Source organism: Eptesicus fuscus, chromosome 15, assembly GCF_027574615.1.
Source record: "Eptesicus fuscus isolate TK198812 chromosome 15, DD_ASM_mEF_20220401, whole genome shotgun sequence".
Classification (NCBI taxonomy): Eukaryota; Metazoa; Chordata; class Mammalia; order Chiroptera; family Vespertilionidae; genus Eptesicus; species Eptesicus fuscus.
The window spans coordinates 70,183,990-70,197,265 of record NC_072487.1 but is presented as its reverse complement, the minus strand read 5'-3'; the positions used below and the strand labels follow the sequence as shown (position 1 = coordinate 70,197,265).

The 13,276-nt window shown below is 41.0% G+C and overlaps 1 protein-coding gene across 1 annotated transcript; it reads left to right on the top strand.

Moving 5' to 3' along the window:
* The first annotated feature begins 3,612 nt into the window (after positions 1-3,612).
* On the top strand, positions 3,613-11,976 carry ZBTB26 (zinc finger and BTB domain containing 26). Its single transcript, XM_054727375.1, has 2 exons — positions 3,613-3,658; positions 10,641-11,976. The coding sequence occupies exon 2, from the start codon at positions 10,651-10,653 to the stop codon at positions 11,974-11,976; it is 1,326 nt and encodes a 441-aa protein (XP_054583350.1). The 5' UTR covers positions 3,613-3,658; positions 10,641-10,650.
* Positions 11,977-13,276: the final 1,300 nt, after the last annotated feature.

The following is a 13,276-nucleotide window of genomic DNA, read 5'->3' as shown; positions in this document are numbered from 1 at the left end:
AAGAGCAATGCCTTCATAGAATGGTGGCTGGATATCTAGACAGAGCCAACAGGACTCAGTCAGGTCAGGCCTTGAAGCATTCAGAACATGGTATGCCCCGACAACCGTGCTCCACAAGGGGTCTGCATCAGGCGGAAGGCCGTGAGTCGGGGTAGGAGATGCAGGCGATGTCCTGATAGGGACTGGGAATGCAGGGGGCTGTGAAGCCAGGGCCTGGGTGCTCCTGGGCATGAACACTCGGGGGGTGACAGGCCGGAGAGCCAATTCTCGGTTGGGCCCCACCCCTGCACGGGCTTGCTGGGAAAGGGGCGCCGCCTGTACTCGGGGAGAGTAAACAGCATCCCCGGGTCTCCCACCCCATTATAAAGTCTGATTCCCCAAGTTTTTCCAGCGTCCCATCCTGTTGCCTTTTTCCCCTGTTCCGTGAAGGACATTCGCACGGGGTTGCAGAGATACCTCCCAAATCCCATAGGGCAAGGTGGCGCCTCTGGCCGTGTCACGGTTATCAGGTCGCCAGTTTTCGGGGGAGCCCACCAGATGTGCCCAGTCGAGACACACGACCAGGAGGCGCAGAAGTAGCTCCCCATTCCCCCGCATTCTGTATTCATGGACAGGAAGGCTTAAAATTAAGTTGTCTAGCCCTAACTGGTTTGGCTCAGTGGATAGAGCATCGGCCTGTGGACTGAAGGATCCCAGGTTCGAGTCCCGTCAAGGGCATGTACCTTGATTGCAGTCACATCCCCAGTAGGGGGTGTGCAGGAGGCAGCTGATCAATGTTTCTAACTCTCTAACTCTCTATCCCTCTCCCTTCCTCTCTGTAAAAAAATCAATAAAATATATTTTTTTAAAAATTAAGTTGTCTATACTACCAAAAGTGATCTACAGATTCAACACAATCTCTATCAAAATTACAACAGCCTTTTCTTCAGAAATGTAAAATCTGATCCTCAAATGCAGGGGGCCTGGAACAGTCAAAACAATCTCGAAAAAGAATAAAGTTGGAAGACATATACTTCAAAACTTACTACAGCCTAGCCAGTGTTGCTCAGTGGTTAAAGTGTTGGCCAGCACACGGAAGGGTCACAGGTTCGATTGCTGGTGGATGGTACTTACCTGGGCTGCAAGTTGGATCCCAGGTCCCAGTGGGGAAGAGTGCAGGTGGCGACCAATCTCTCTCTACATATACCCCTCTCTCCCTCCCTCCCTCCCTTCCACTCTCTAAAAATCAACGGAGAAAACATCCTCGGGGGAGGATTAACAACAAAAAACGTACAAAATTACAACAATTATAGCATTACTTTACAGCCCTAGCTCAGTGGATAGAGCGTCCACCTGCAGACTGAAAGGTCCGGGTTTTGATTCCAGTCAAGGGCACATGCCTGGGTTGCCAGATCCATCCCCAGTAGAGGGCGTGCAGGAGGCAGCCAATCAATGATTCTCTCTCATCATGCATGTTTCTCTCTCTCCCTCTTCCTTCCTCTCTGAAATCAATAAAAATATATTTAAAAAACAAAACAAAAATGTGTTACTAGCATTAGGACAGACGTATAGTTCAATGTAATAGAACAGAGGGCCCAGAAATAAACCCTCACATATATAGTCAGTTGATTTTTCAACAAAGGTGCCAAGAACATTCAATGGGGAAATAAATGTCTTTTCAACCAATAGTACTGAGAAAAGGCTATCCACAAGCAAAAGAATCAAGTTGGTTAGGTATAGCAGTGGTGACGATTACTCAACATTGTGAATGTACTTAATGCCCCAGAACTTTGCACTTACAAATTATGAAAGTGGTAACTACCTACGAGTGTTCTACCACAATACGTCCACCAAGGAGGGAGAACCCAGGGAGCACCTGGATTGGCAAGGAGAAGGAAAAGGAGTCTAGGATGCTGACGTTTCCTGGTGGGCAGGGCTGCGTCGTGGATGATGCCACTCACCTATCCAAGGACCACAGGAGATAAGAACCAGATGAACTTGAGATAAGGTCAACAGGTACATTGTGTGTGTGTGGGGGGGGGGGGGGTGTACATTGGCATTAGGACATTCAATTGAAGATGTCTTGTAGGCAGTTGGCCCTGGAGCCCAGGAGAGCCGTCTGAGCTGGCGAGAGAAATTTGGGAATGGCCAGCACGCAGTACGTCAAGGAAGCCACGAGAATGCGAGATCCCCGGGAAACACCAACATCCAAAAGCAAGGAGAGTGAACTTGCTTTCAGGGGCCCCTCCAAGGCGAGTCCACATCCCCAGGCGAGACTTACCAAAGCTTCAGGGCGGAGGCGCCCTTCGGGCCCATCGCAGGCAGCAGATGGTCGAGATCCAGCTCGAGAGGAACCGCTGAGAAGCCAGAACCCCAAACGCTAAGGGACCTCCGCACCCCAAGTCTCGGGAGTAAACGCTGGCAACCTGGAGTCCAGAGCACTCGATCCGCACTCCGCCCCCAGCGTGGAAATTCCCGCTGGCGGCCCCGTCGCCTTTCGAGCCTTCCGATTGGCGGAGAGGACCATGGGACCTGGAAGTGGTCCCTGTCCGCGAGGGCTGCCCTTCCGGTTCCGTTGGGTCCCCCCTTTGGCTCGGGTTCCCTGCCCCTCCCCCATTCCGGAGCCCCGAGGGGCCGGAGCTCCTGGTGGTGCCGGATACGGACCGTGGCCTTCCCCTGGGTCTGTAAGTGCGGAGGCGGCCAGAGAACCGGGCAGGGGTACGGGGTCTCTCAGGATGGAGCCCCTTGGGGCCCTCGATTGGCGAGGACCTGATGGGGGCCGAGGGGCTGGCCTAGGCCCGGGGGGACTTAAGGAGCCCTTGGCCCAGCCCACGCTGCGCCCCGCCCCTTTCCCTTTCCTCCTCCGGAGCCGGGAGTTTCAGGATGCTCCCGGGACCTCCTCCTGCGACCCCGGCCGAGGTCCCAGCAGTTGGCTTGGACGCCTGACTCTGGTATCTTGTAGGAAGTGCCAGAGCGGAGGCTTTGGCAAGGCCTTAGCGCCAGCCCGCGGGAAACACTATGGGGTCATCCTTTTGCCGGGGTTTCCTGCACATCAGCTACTGGCTACAGCACCTTTTATTTTACTGGCGCTGTGCCAGGCGCTGGGGATTCCTAAGATATCGTTCCAATTTTTATATAAACAAATAAGTGCTCCTACAATATAGTATGTATGAGTCATGCATGTGTGAACTGCTCAAGGGGCAGTTGCTGGGAAGGCTGAAGAAAGTGACTTCTGAATTACACTTCTTGAACATCAGGTGAAGAGCTTTTCAGGCAGAAGAAACAGTTGCAATGCTTTGAAAGGATGACTGAGCATAACTTGTGTGGGGAGAGGAGGAAATGGGGTGTGTGTGTGGGGGGGGGGGAATCCTTGTGTGTAGATAAGATGTGAGATTGGGAAAATAGACCAAGGTCCAGATAGTGAAAGGTTCAATCCTAAAGGAGGTGGATAGTCTTCAGAATTTTAAGGAGGAGAATGATACAGTCTAAGTTGCACTGTAGAAAGCCATATTATTCTGGAGATCAGTCTATAGAATAGAAATTTCTATAGACTGATTCTGAACTCTTTAGCTAAAATCTAGGCATACTTATTGGAGATTTTTTTGTGTTTTGTTTTGTTTTTTAAGGAGTAATATCAGCCTAGTGAGCAGTAATGAAGTCCTGAAATGGAGTTATGAAGGTATTACTGGAAAGGAAGCAAGCGTGCTGTAGAGAATGGTGTGAAGACTCCATAATAAATTGGCTTTTGAGGATGGAAGAGGTACCAAAGCTGATTCCCAGGTTTTAGGCCTTTGGTATTTGAAGAACATTTGATGCCATTGTCAGCAATAAAGCCATAAGCTTAGTGTAGATTACAAATTTATTTTTTGGATATGTTGCATTAAAGGTCAAATGGAACTTTCCAGTGTATAGTTGAAGTGCAAATCTGCAACTTAGCCTAAATATTGTGGCTAGAGGTAAAGGTTTGAGTCATCTGCATAGAGGTGGAAGCTATGGGCATAGTTGCCAACAGGAAGATATTATTGATATTGAAGGGAATAATTTGGGGAATGGTTGCATTATGAAGCAGTAGTTGGTATAGCAGCAGAAGCAGTCTTAGGGGATAAAGTATAAGAATATAAAGTTCCTACAACCAAAAGGACCCAGAAATCAAGAGAAGAGAATATTAAGAAGGAAGCCACTGAAACAATTCATGCAGAGCATTTGGGGAATGAGGGGGAAAAGATTGAATTTTTTGTATTAAGAAATCATTAGTGATCTTTCAAAAAGCAATTTTAGCAGAGTGATAAGGAGATGATATATGAAATAATGGCGTTCTCAACTGGTTTGTTAAATGAGAATGAGAAAAGGCCACAAATGAAAGCTTTCCCAGCGAAAATTTACAGGCTTTATTTGTTTACTAGAATTTACCTAAGGAATGCTTATAGAGCTCATTCCAGCTATTGTTCTAAGCTTTTTTTTAAATGAACTTGATTTTTAAATTTAATTTACTTTAAAATGAATGTAATTTCCCATAACAACTTTATGAAGTAATATTACTATTTGACATTGGGTATACAGAAGCACAGAAGTGGTTAAATACCTTGCCTAAGGTCACACAGCTAGTAAGTGGTTGAGCAGGGTTTTGAACCTAGGAAATATGGCTCCAGAATCCAGAGTTTTATACTACTAAAGTAAGCAGTGACTACTTTATGGGAGTCAAAGGAGTGGGAAAATTTTAAACGAAGGTAAGCTCATTGGTAAAAAATGGAGAGGCTTGGAAAGAGATCCAGATTGAGAAGAAGGTAAGTAATGGTTTTATATTTGTTATCTATTTCTTTTTTATTTCTTTCCTCCTGTCTTAGATCTTCTTTCAATCTGTGCCATTTTAGGTCCATTTCTTTCACAACTAGGTCAATTTATGTCACGCTTTCATCTATCACTTACTATCTATAATCGGGTCTCCTCTTCAACTTCAGACTCATATCCAAATAGCCCATGATGTCATGCCATCTCCTCTGACTAAACATTTTAAGACCAGACCCATGATCATCCCCTTCAGTATTTCCTAATTTATTGAATGGCACTCTTAAAGGCATCCAGTCACTCTAGCCAAATATCTTGGTGTCATCTTGACATTTCCTTTCTTGTTCATCCCCTTGGTCACCAAGTTCATCAGTTGATTGTTTGGAAAAACTCTCAATTCTGTTTCTTCTCTTCATCCATATTATTACTATCTCTGTTCAGTCCTCATCATTTCTATCTTGATCTGCTTAATAGCATACTAACAGGTTTCTTTGCCTTCACATCTACTTTTCTTAGAGCCATTCTCCATAAATTCTTATTTTTGAGTAAATGAATTTTAAATAATGCAGTAGTTTAGCCATCATGTATTTCAGTTGATACTGTAATAGCCTAAGGCAAGTATTTTGGGTAGTTTCAACTGAGGTTAAGTTTGGTTAAGGTTGGTCTTGAGGGTGAGGATTTAGGAATTTTTAAAATAGAGACTGTAATAAAACATTGAGAAATCAGACAGGCTTTCTGAGGAAGTAAGCCTTGAAAAAAAATAAAACACAGGAAAAAATCAAGGACTAAGCTGTAAAGGTTATATTTACTGTTATACTTTTGTGAATCCTTGCTGGTGGAAAACTAAAGCCAGTAGTTAAGTAACTTACCCACTTCTATACAACAGTTTAAAAAAAATGAACGAGGTCTATAATTATTCATCATATATAGGTCTAAAAAACAAGAGAAAAGAAAGTTGCAAACAATCTGTATAGTTTATGTCTAAGAAACATAATTTTTTATTTTCTGTGGGTAGGCATACAGAAGTGTTGTTTTTAAAATGGGGAAGGGGTCCTGGCCAGGTAGCTTAGTTGGTTAGAGCATCATGGAAGGCCAAGGTTGTGGGTTCCATCTCTGGTCAGGTCAGGGCACATAGAAGAATCAATCAATGAACGCAAAAATAAATGGAACAACAAATCTCTCGCTCCCTCTCTTTAAAATAAATCAACTAAAAAATTTAAATGGCGAGAGGGAGAGTCATTAAGGACCAAACTTAGAACAAACTGAGTACTGAGTGAAAGGTAGTTGGGAAAGGGGACTTTTACTTTATCTATAATGTTCAACATTTTTCCAGAAATGATGTATTTCTGTATATGTTATGTAGAATAATAAGGGGGGGAAAACACAGAAGTGTGAAAACTTGGAGAATGTAGTGTTAACGACAGTTACCCAAAAGAAGAAAAGGATTGAAGTTTATAGAGAGAAAGGCTGTGGTATATTACAACATCTGTAAAGAATGGCATATAGTGTTAGTGAGATAAAGAAAGATTTCCAAATAGTTCTGAGTGCTAAGTTGAAAGATAAAGACACTTTTATGAGGTAGATGAGGAAACAGACTGACATACAGCTTGGGGATTTTTGTACAGATAGAAAAGTTTTCCTTATCAGTAGTTGTTAGAGGCATTTGAGATAAGAAACTTGGGTATTTTCTCACTGCTCAGAGCATACCAGCGAACATTGTCTAACTTGGATTACGTATTCACTGATCCTTTCTGGTTACACGTTTGAACAAAGGGAAATTTTCAAATCAGTTGACACATTTTGGCATCACGAAGCTTGGGCACAAGTTCCACTCTAATATTTAACACTTTCCACCTATCTTAAGTTGAGGAAGTTATTTATGTTCTCCAAGCTTGAATTTCCTCATATGTAAGGTGGGGGTAATAATAATACCTACCTTTTTGGGGAATTAAATGGGTCGATATTGGTAAAGCACTTAGCCTATACCTGGTATATAGCAAGGTTTCTATAAAATTAGCAAGGTTTTGGTAAAGATTAACTACCAGCCCTAACTGGTTTGGCTCAGTGGATAGAGCGTCGGCCTTCAGACTCAAGGGTCCCAGGTTCAATTCCACTCAAGGGCATGTGCCTTGGTTGCGGGCACATCCCCAGTGAGGAGTGTGCAGGATGCAGCTGATCGATGTTTCTCTCTCATTGATGTTTCTAACTCTCTATCCCTCTCCCTTCCTCTCTGTAAAAAAAAAAAAATCAATAAAATATATTTTTAAAGAAAAGATTAACTACCATTCCTCTAATTCTTAATTCTTAAATAAAATTAAGCCAGTTTATAAGAAACACAATTATTTCCTTTCATTTTGTCATTTTTAAAAAGTAAAAAAAAAAAAGGCTTGTTTAAAACTTAGTTTTATATTGTCAAAAGTATTTTAGAAATAAACCCTCGTAAGAAATTTTCCCCAGAGCACTCAATAATAATTTCATAGGGCACATTAAGAGTGTATTATTCTGCTGTGTTTTGTTGAATGATCTGTGTAAAAAAGTAGCAATTGATCTTTGTCCTCAAATAATTAACAGTCTATTGGAAAGAGAAGCTAGTGACAGGAAACAATTAAGGGATAAACTGTGGCCTGGAAATAAGAGTTTATCAAAGGGAAACAATAGAGTGGGCTGACACATATTGAAAACTTCTTGAACAGAATAAAATGTCTTTTTTATTCAATGCAAGCACTTTCCTGACTATCTCTCTGGCTGCTCCTCTTGGTAAGTTTATTGAGACTGATGGATAGGAGTAAGTAAAGGAAACTTCCAGCTCCTCATCTTTGGAGCTACAAGGAACAGTGATCCCTGAGGATAGTTGTCTGAATAAAGTATTGTGAGTACTGTCACACTACAGATGGAAGCAGTTAATGCTCATTTTGGGGTGTGAGTGGGAAAATACTGACCAGAGGGTGGATTAAGGACAAGCTAAACTCTAAAAATGAATGCCCCTTTTGTTTGGTTGCTTGAAACAATAGCCATTTTTAAAATTCTGTTTTTCAATTGGGACATTCACTCTTTCCAGAATGAATATATTAAGCTACTGTATTTGCTAACACTGACCAGTGATAATACAGTTTTGCTGCTTCTTTACTGATATATTTCCTGGATCTCCTAGATTTATTCCTTTTTATCTGATATTCATCCTATTTTCTCTGATGCAATATTTGCTTCTTTACATCTTATGTATATTTTTGTAAATATACCTGTACCAGTCCTGGCCAGTTTTGCTCAGTGGATAGAGCATCGGCCTGCAGACTCAAGGGTCCCAGGTTCGATTCTGGTCAAGGGCATGTACCTTAGCTGCGGGCACATACCCAATAGTGAGTCTGCAGGAGGCGACTGATCGATACTTCTCTCTCATCGATGTTTCTGGCTCTCTATCCCACTCCCTTCCTCTCTGTAAAAACTCAATAAAATATATTTTAAAAAAATATATATATATATACCTGTGCCATACCAGTTCTCCCTCCTAAATATCACCTTTCTTTCAATGACAGTTTCATTTAGCTGAACTTGTATACTTAGACTCTTTACACATTCCTTTTTTCATTCTCTGTGTCCAGTAAATTACCAAGTGTTATGAAATATCTTTTGTTATTTTTCTTTGTTCCGTATTCCCATTTTCATTCCTTTCTAAGCTCTCATGGCCTCAGACCTGTAATGCTTCTGCAATTCTTCCTTCTTACCACTGCCAAACAAATCCTTTAGGTTTAACAAACACAAACTGAGCACTGCTGTGTGTTCAGTACAGTATTAGGTGGCAGGAGATCACACCAGTTTGAACAGAAGAAGGTTTGACCAGTAATGTGGCTGCAATAAGTATAATTTGAAGCGAAAGGAAAAAGTGTTTGGCTTTAGAAGGTGGATGTTCGCAACATTAGCCTGTTGAATAGGATGGAGATGTTTCTGTGTAATACCATGAAGCTTGCAGTTTGGAGGGGAAGGAACAAGTACTTAACAAATGATTTTTAGTGTTATGATAGAAGTACCAAGCAATGAGTTCAGTAAAGAAAACTGTTAGTCTAAAGGGTCAGGGAAATAAAGAAGTCAGAATTGGCTAGGAGTAGTGTTCTAGACTAAAGAAATAACTGTGCTAAGACTTGGAGTCGGTAGAGTGCTATCATGCACCAGGCACTGAGCAATATAAGACTTAGTCTCTTGCCCTAACCGGTTTGGCTCAGTGGATGGAGTGTCGACCTGCAGACTGAAGGGTCCCAGGTTCAATTCCAGTCAAGGGCATGTACCTTGGTTGCAGGCACATCCCCAGTAGGGGGTATGCAGGAGGCAGCTGATAGATGTTTCTCTCTCTCATCAATGTTTCTAACTCTCTATCCCTCTCCTTTCCACTCTGTTAAAAAAAAATCAATAAAATATATTTTTTTAAAAAGACTTAGACTCTGCCTTCAGGAGCTGGTGTTCTATGAACCTTTGCAGGTCAGTGTTATAGAAGATAAAATTATAAAGATTGGGCTTTAGGATCCAGATGTGGCCAAGACCAGCTGGTTGTCTTATATGATTCTCAACTACAGAGTTGATGAATGTTCAAAATGCAAGGTGAATATATTGATGGACTGAAATTATAGAGCTATTTCTCAAGGTACAGCTGGTACTCTACTGATCTCACAGGAGACTGGTATATAGACAGAGAATGCCAGTTTATTATTTTTACAATGGCTGGTGGCATAGCTAATTCATCCTTCCTTTTAGAGATACACACAGGAAGCCAAGTTACTAGAAAATTATTTGGAGAGTATGGAATCAGAATATGGGGACTTTTTCCAAAGGAATTGCTCTATAAAAGGACAAATATGCAGAGAGTTTTGGCAAAGACACCTTCTCCGTAGTTGGATGTGTATGCCAATGTTTATCTTAATTATTATTAGTTTACTTAATCAGTTTATACTCAAGAGGTTAGTCTTTATCCACAAGATAATGGGCAGTCACAGGACTTTAGGTAGGGGTTGAGTATAATCAAATCTGTGTTTTCTAAAGATGTCACGTGGTGGTGTAGGAGTTGGATGAAAAGGAATAGAACCAGGAAGCTAAGGAACATGTATGAGTCAGTTCTAGTTGTCCAGTTGATGAATAATGATGTATAAATTTGGGCAAAGAAGAAAGACCAGAATCTAGTAAAAATTAATTATATATTTACTCTTACTCAAATTCCCACCAAGTGGCTTATGTTTTTTCTATATCAGATATTTTATTTTCTTTCTATATCAAGAAATGTTTCTCAAGAGAGAATTAGATTTGTCCAGTGCACAGAATATACATTATCCCTTTAGGTCTGTAACTTTCATTTTATAGTAGGAATACTTGTATGAATAAATACACATCCTTTTAAACAGAAGACGGTTTACTCAGGAATGGGGCAAGCATTGTCACTGCAATTCTTTAAAATACAAAGCAAAAGAGCAGTGTTTTGTCTTTAAAGAAGTAGCTTCACAGTGTCATGCAAAAGAAAATAGTTACGGCATTAATACTTGTTGGGATGTTTTTGTTTCTTTTTGAAACCTGAGAGAATTCTCATTTGAGAAGGAAAAAAAAATGCTCATGGAGTAACTCGCGTACTATTCCTGTATCTTTAAAAGTTGAATGAATGCCAAGCTATTCATACTGATACAAGTCCACTCCTTCGGTGCAGTTGAAACTGATGTTGACAAGGAGTAATTTTCAACAGCCTTTGAAAGCTGTTATACTGTTTCCTCTTTCAAGGCAAATTTCATTTGGATACATACAAACAGATATGATAACACAGATTTGGTTTTGGAAAGAAAATTCAGGTTTCTTCATTGTTTGAATTTTCTTAAATTCATCCTTTTTACATTTCTGTTCTTTAGGTCTGCCAAAATGTCTGAAAGATCAGATCTCCTTCACTTCAAGTTTGAAAATTATGGAGATTCAATGTTACAAAAAATGAACAAATTAAGAGAAGAGAATAAATTTTGTGATGTTACAGTTCTCATAGATGATATTGAGGTACAGGGGCATAAAATTGTGTTTGCTGCAGGTTCCCCCTTCTTAAGAGACCAGTTTTTACTGAATGATTCCAGAGAGGTGAAAATCTCCATATTACAGAGTTCCGAAGTGGGGAGACAATTGCTCTTATCCTGTTATAGTGGTGTGCTGGAATTCCCCGAGATGGAACTGGTAAATTACTTGACTGCTGCGAGTTTTCTTCAGATGAGCCACATTGTAGAACGGTGCACACAGGCCTTGTGGAAGTTTATAAAGCCAAAACAACCAATGGATAGTAAAGAGGGATGTGAACCACAGAGTGCTTCTCCCCAGTCAAAAGAACAGCAGGGAGATGCCAGAGGCTCCCCAAAGCAGGACTCACCTTGTATTCATCCATCTGAAGACAGTATGGATATGGAGGACAGTGATATTCAGATTGTTAAGGTAGAATCTATTGGGGATGTATCAGAGGTTAGAAGTAAAAAAGATCAGAACCAGTTTATTTCTTCTGAACCCACTGCTTTACATTCATCAGAGCCCCAGCACTCCCTGATAAATTCAACTGTGGAAAACAGAGTAAGTGAAATAGAACAAAACCATCTCCACAATTATGCCCTCTCTTACACAGGCAGTGATAACATCGTCTTGGCCTCAAAAGATGTCTTTGGGCCTAACATTCGAGGTGTAGACAAAGGCCTACAGTGGCATCATCAATGCCCAAAGTGTACCAGGGTGTTCCGTCACCTGGAGAACTACGCCAACCACTTAAAAATGCACAAACTCTTTATGTGTCTACTCTGCGGCAAGACTTTTACTCAGAAAGGCAACCTTCATCGACACATGCGTGTGCATGCCGGCATTAAACCTTTCCAGTGTAAGATCTGTGGGAAAACCTTTTCTCAGAAGTGTTCCTTACAGGATCATCTTAACCTTCACAGTGGAGATAAGCCCCATAAGTGTAACTATTGTGACATGGTTTTTGCACATAAGCCAGTTTTGAGGAAACACCTTAAACAGCTGCATGGCAAAAACAGCTTTGATAATGCCAATGAGAGAAATGTGCAAGACCTCACAGTGGATTTTGATTCTTTTGCATGTACAACAGTTACAGACTCTAAAGGGTGTCAGCCACAGCCTGATGCAACACAGGTCCTGGATGCAGGTAAACTGGCCCAAGCTGTCCTGAACTTAAGAAATGATAGTACTTGTGTGAATTGAATAGGGGCTTTATGCTCAAAACTAGAAACGACTGAAAACGTGGCAATAGTCTGAGTTTTTTTTTAGGAGAGATTTTGCTAGTTTGACTTCTCCAAAGTCTCTGTGCAGGTTGTAGAGTGAATCAAAGTACTAACAGACCAGGCAACTTACCACTTGGAGTGGTCTAGCCTTCCTTTTGCCCTCTCCCATGTTCTGTTTTGAATTATCTTGTGATGCCTGTCTTCCTTTCCCAAGGAGTATTCCATTTGTCTACCTAACATTGACTTATGTTTTAGACTGACACATTTTAGGCTTTTCACTGGACACATTCTGAAGGTACCAACAAGTTCATAACATCACCTGCAATCCACTAATGGATGCTATGCTAAGAGAAGTGAATAATATTTTTCTTTGGCAGAAAATAGGCTAAGCTATAAAGTGATATTGCTATTGGCCTGAATATGTGATAGAACTAACTTCTGGTTGCCTATTTATAATTCATCTATGTCTGGTCAGATGAATGAATGACTCCCTACCATTTGTACTTTTCTTGGAACTGGCTATAAAGAAGTATTTTAAGTTGTTCACTCTTTTCAACAGCATTATGACCCAACTTTATGTCACTGAATTGTTCACATAGACCAGAGTACAATCTTTCCGGCAACACCTGCAGGCATAGTTAGGTATCACCATGAGGAGCATAATCAACAAAGGATAGAAGTACATTTGTACTACAATTTAACATGAGACGTCTTCCTCAAAAGAAGCCAAATGCTTATTATTCATGTGTAAATTATTTGTTGGTGCTTTTTAAGTCAGGATGCTCCAAGCATGCTTAAAATGTGCTAAAAAGTATAATAGTTTCTCTAAAAAGAAGCTATTTAGGAGTCAGTCTTTGGACTCTGCTTTAGAGGTTAGCTATCAGAGAGGTGTTTAGCCATCAGAAAGGTGTTTGGGCTTCAGAGTTTTGTTCAGTGTACTCTAAGAGTCTCTGAATTCTCATTTTCTCATGTACCTTAATTTCTAAAATGGATGAAAAAAGGGGGTCGCGGAAGGAGCAAACAGGCTCTTGCATTCAGATATTCCTACAGCCCCCCCTTGCTATGTTTGATAGATCACTAATACAAAGTTGATTTTCCAGTATGGTAAAACAGAACAACTGTGTGTTGTAGTTCAGAAATAAAATTTTAAGTCTTATTAGTTTCTGACCCATGAGTTAGACATAGGTAATAGAAGTGTTAGAATCCTTAGAAAGTCTTAAGAGATAATTTACTCCACCTCTTTTTTTTAAGTTGGGGTATTCATAGCCCAAAGAGGTGGC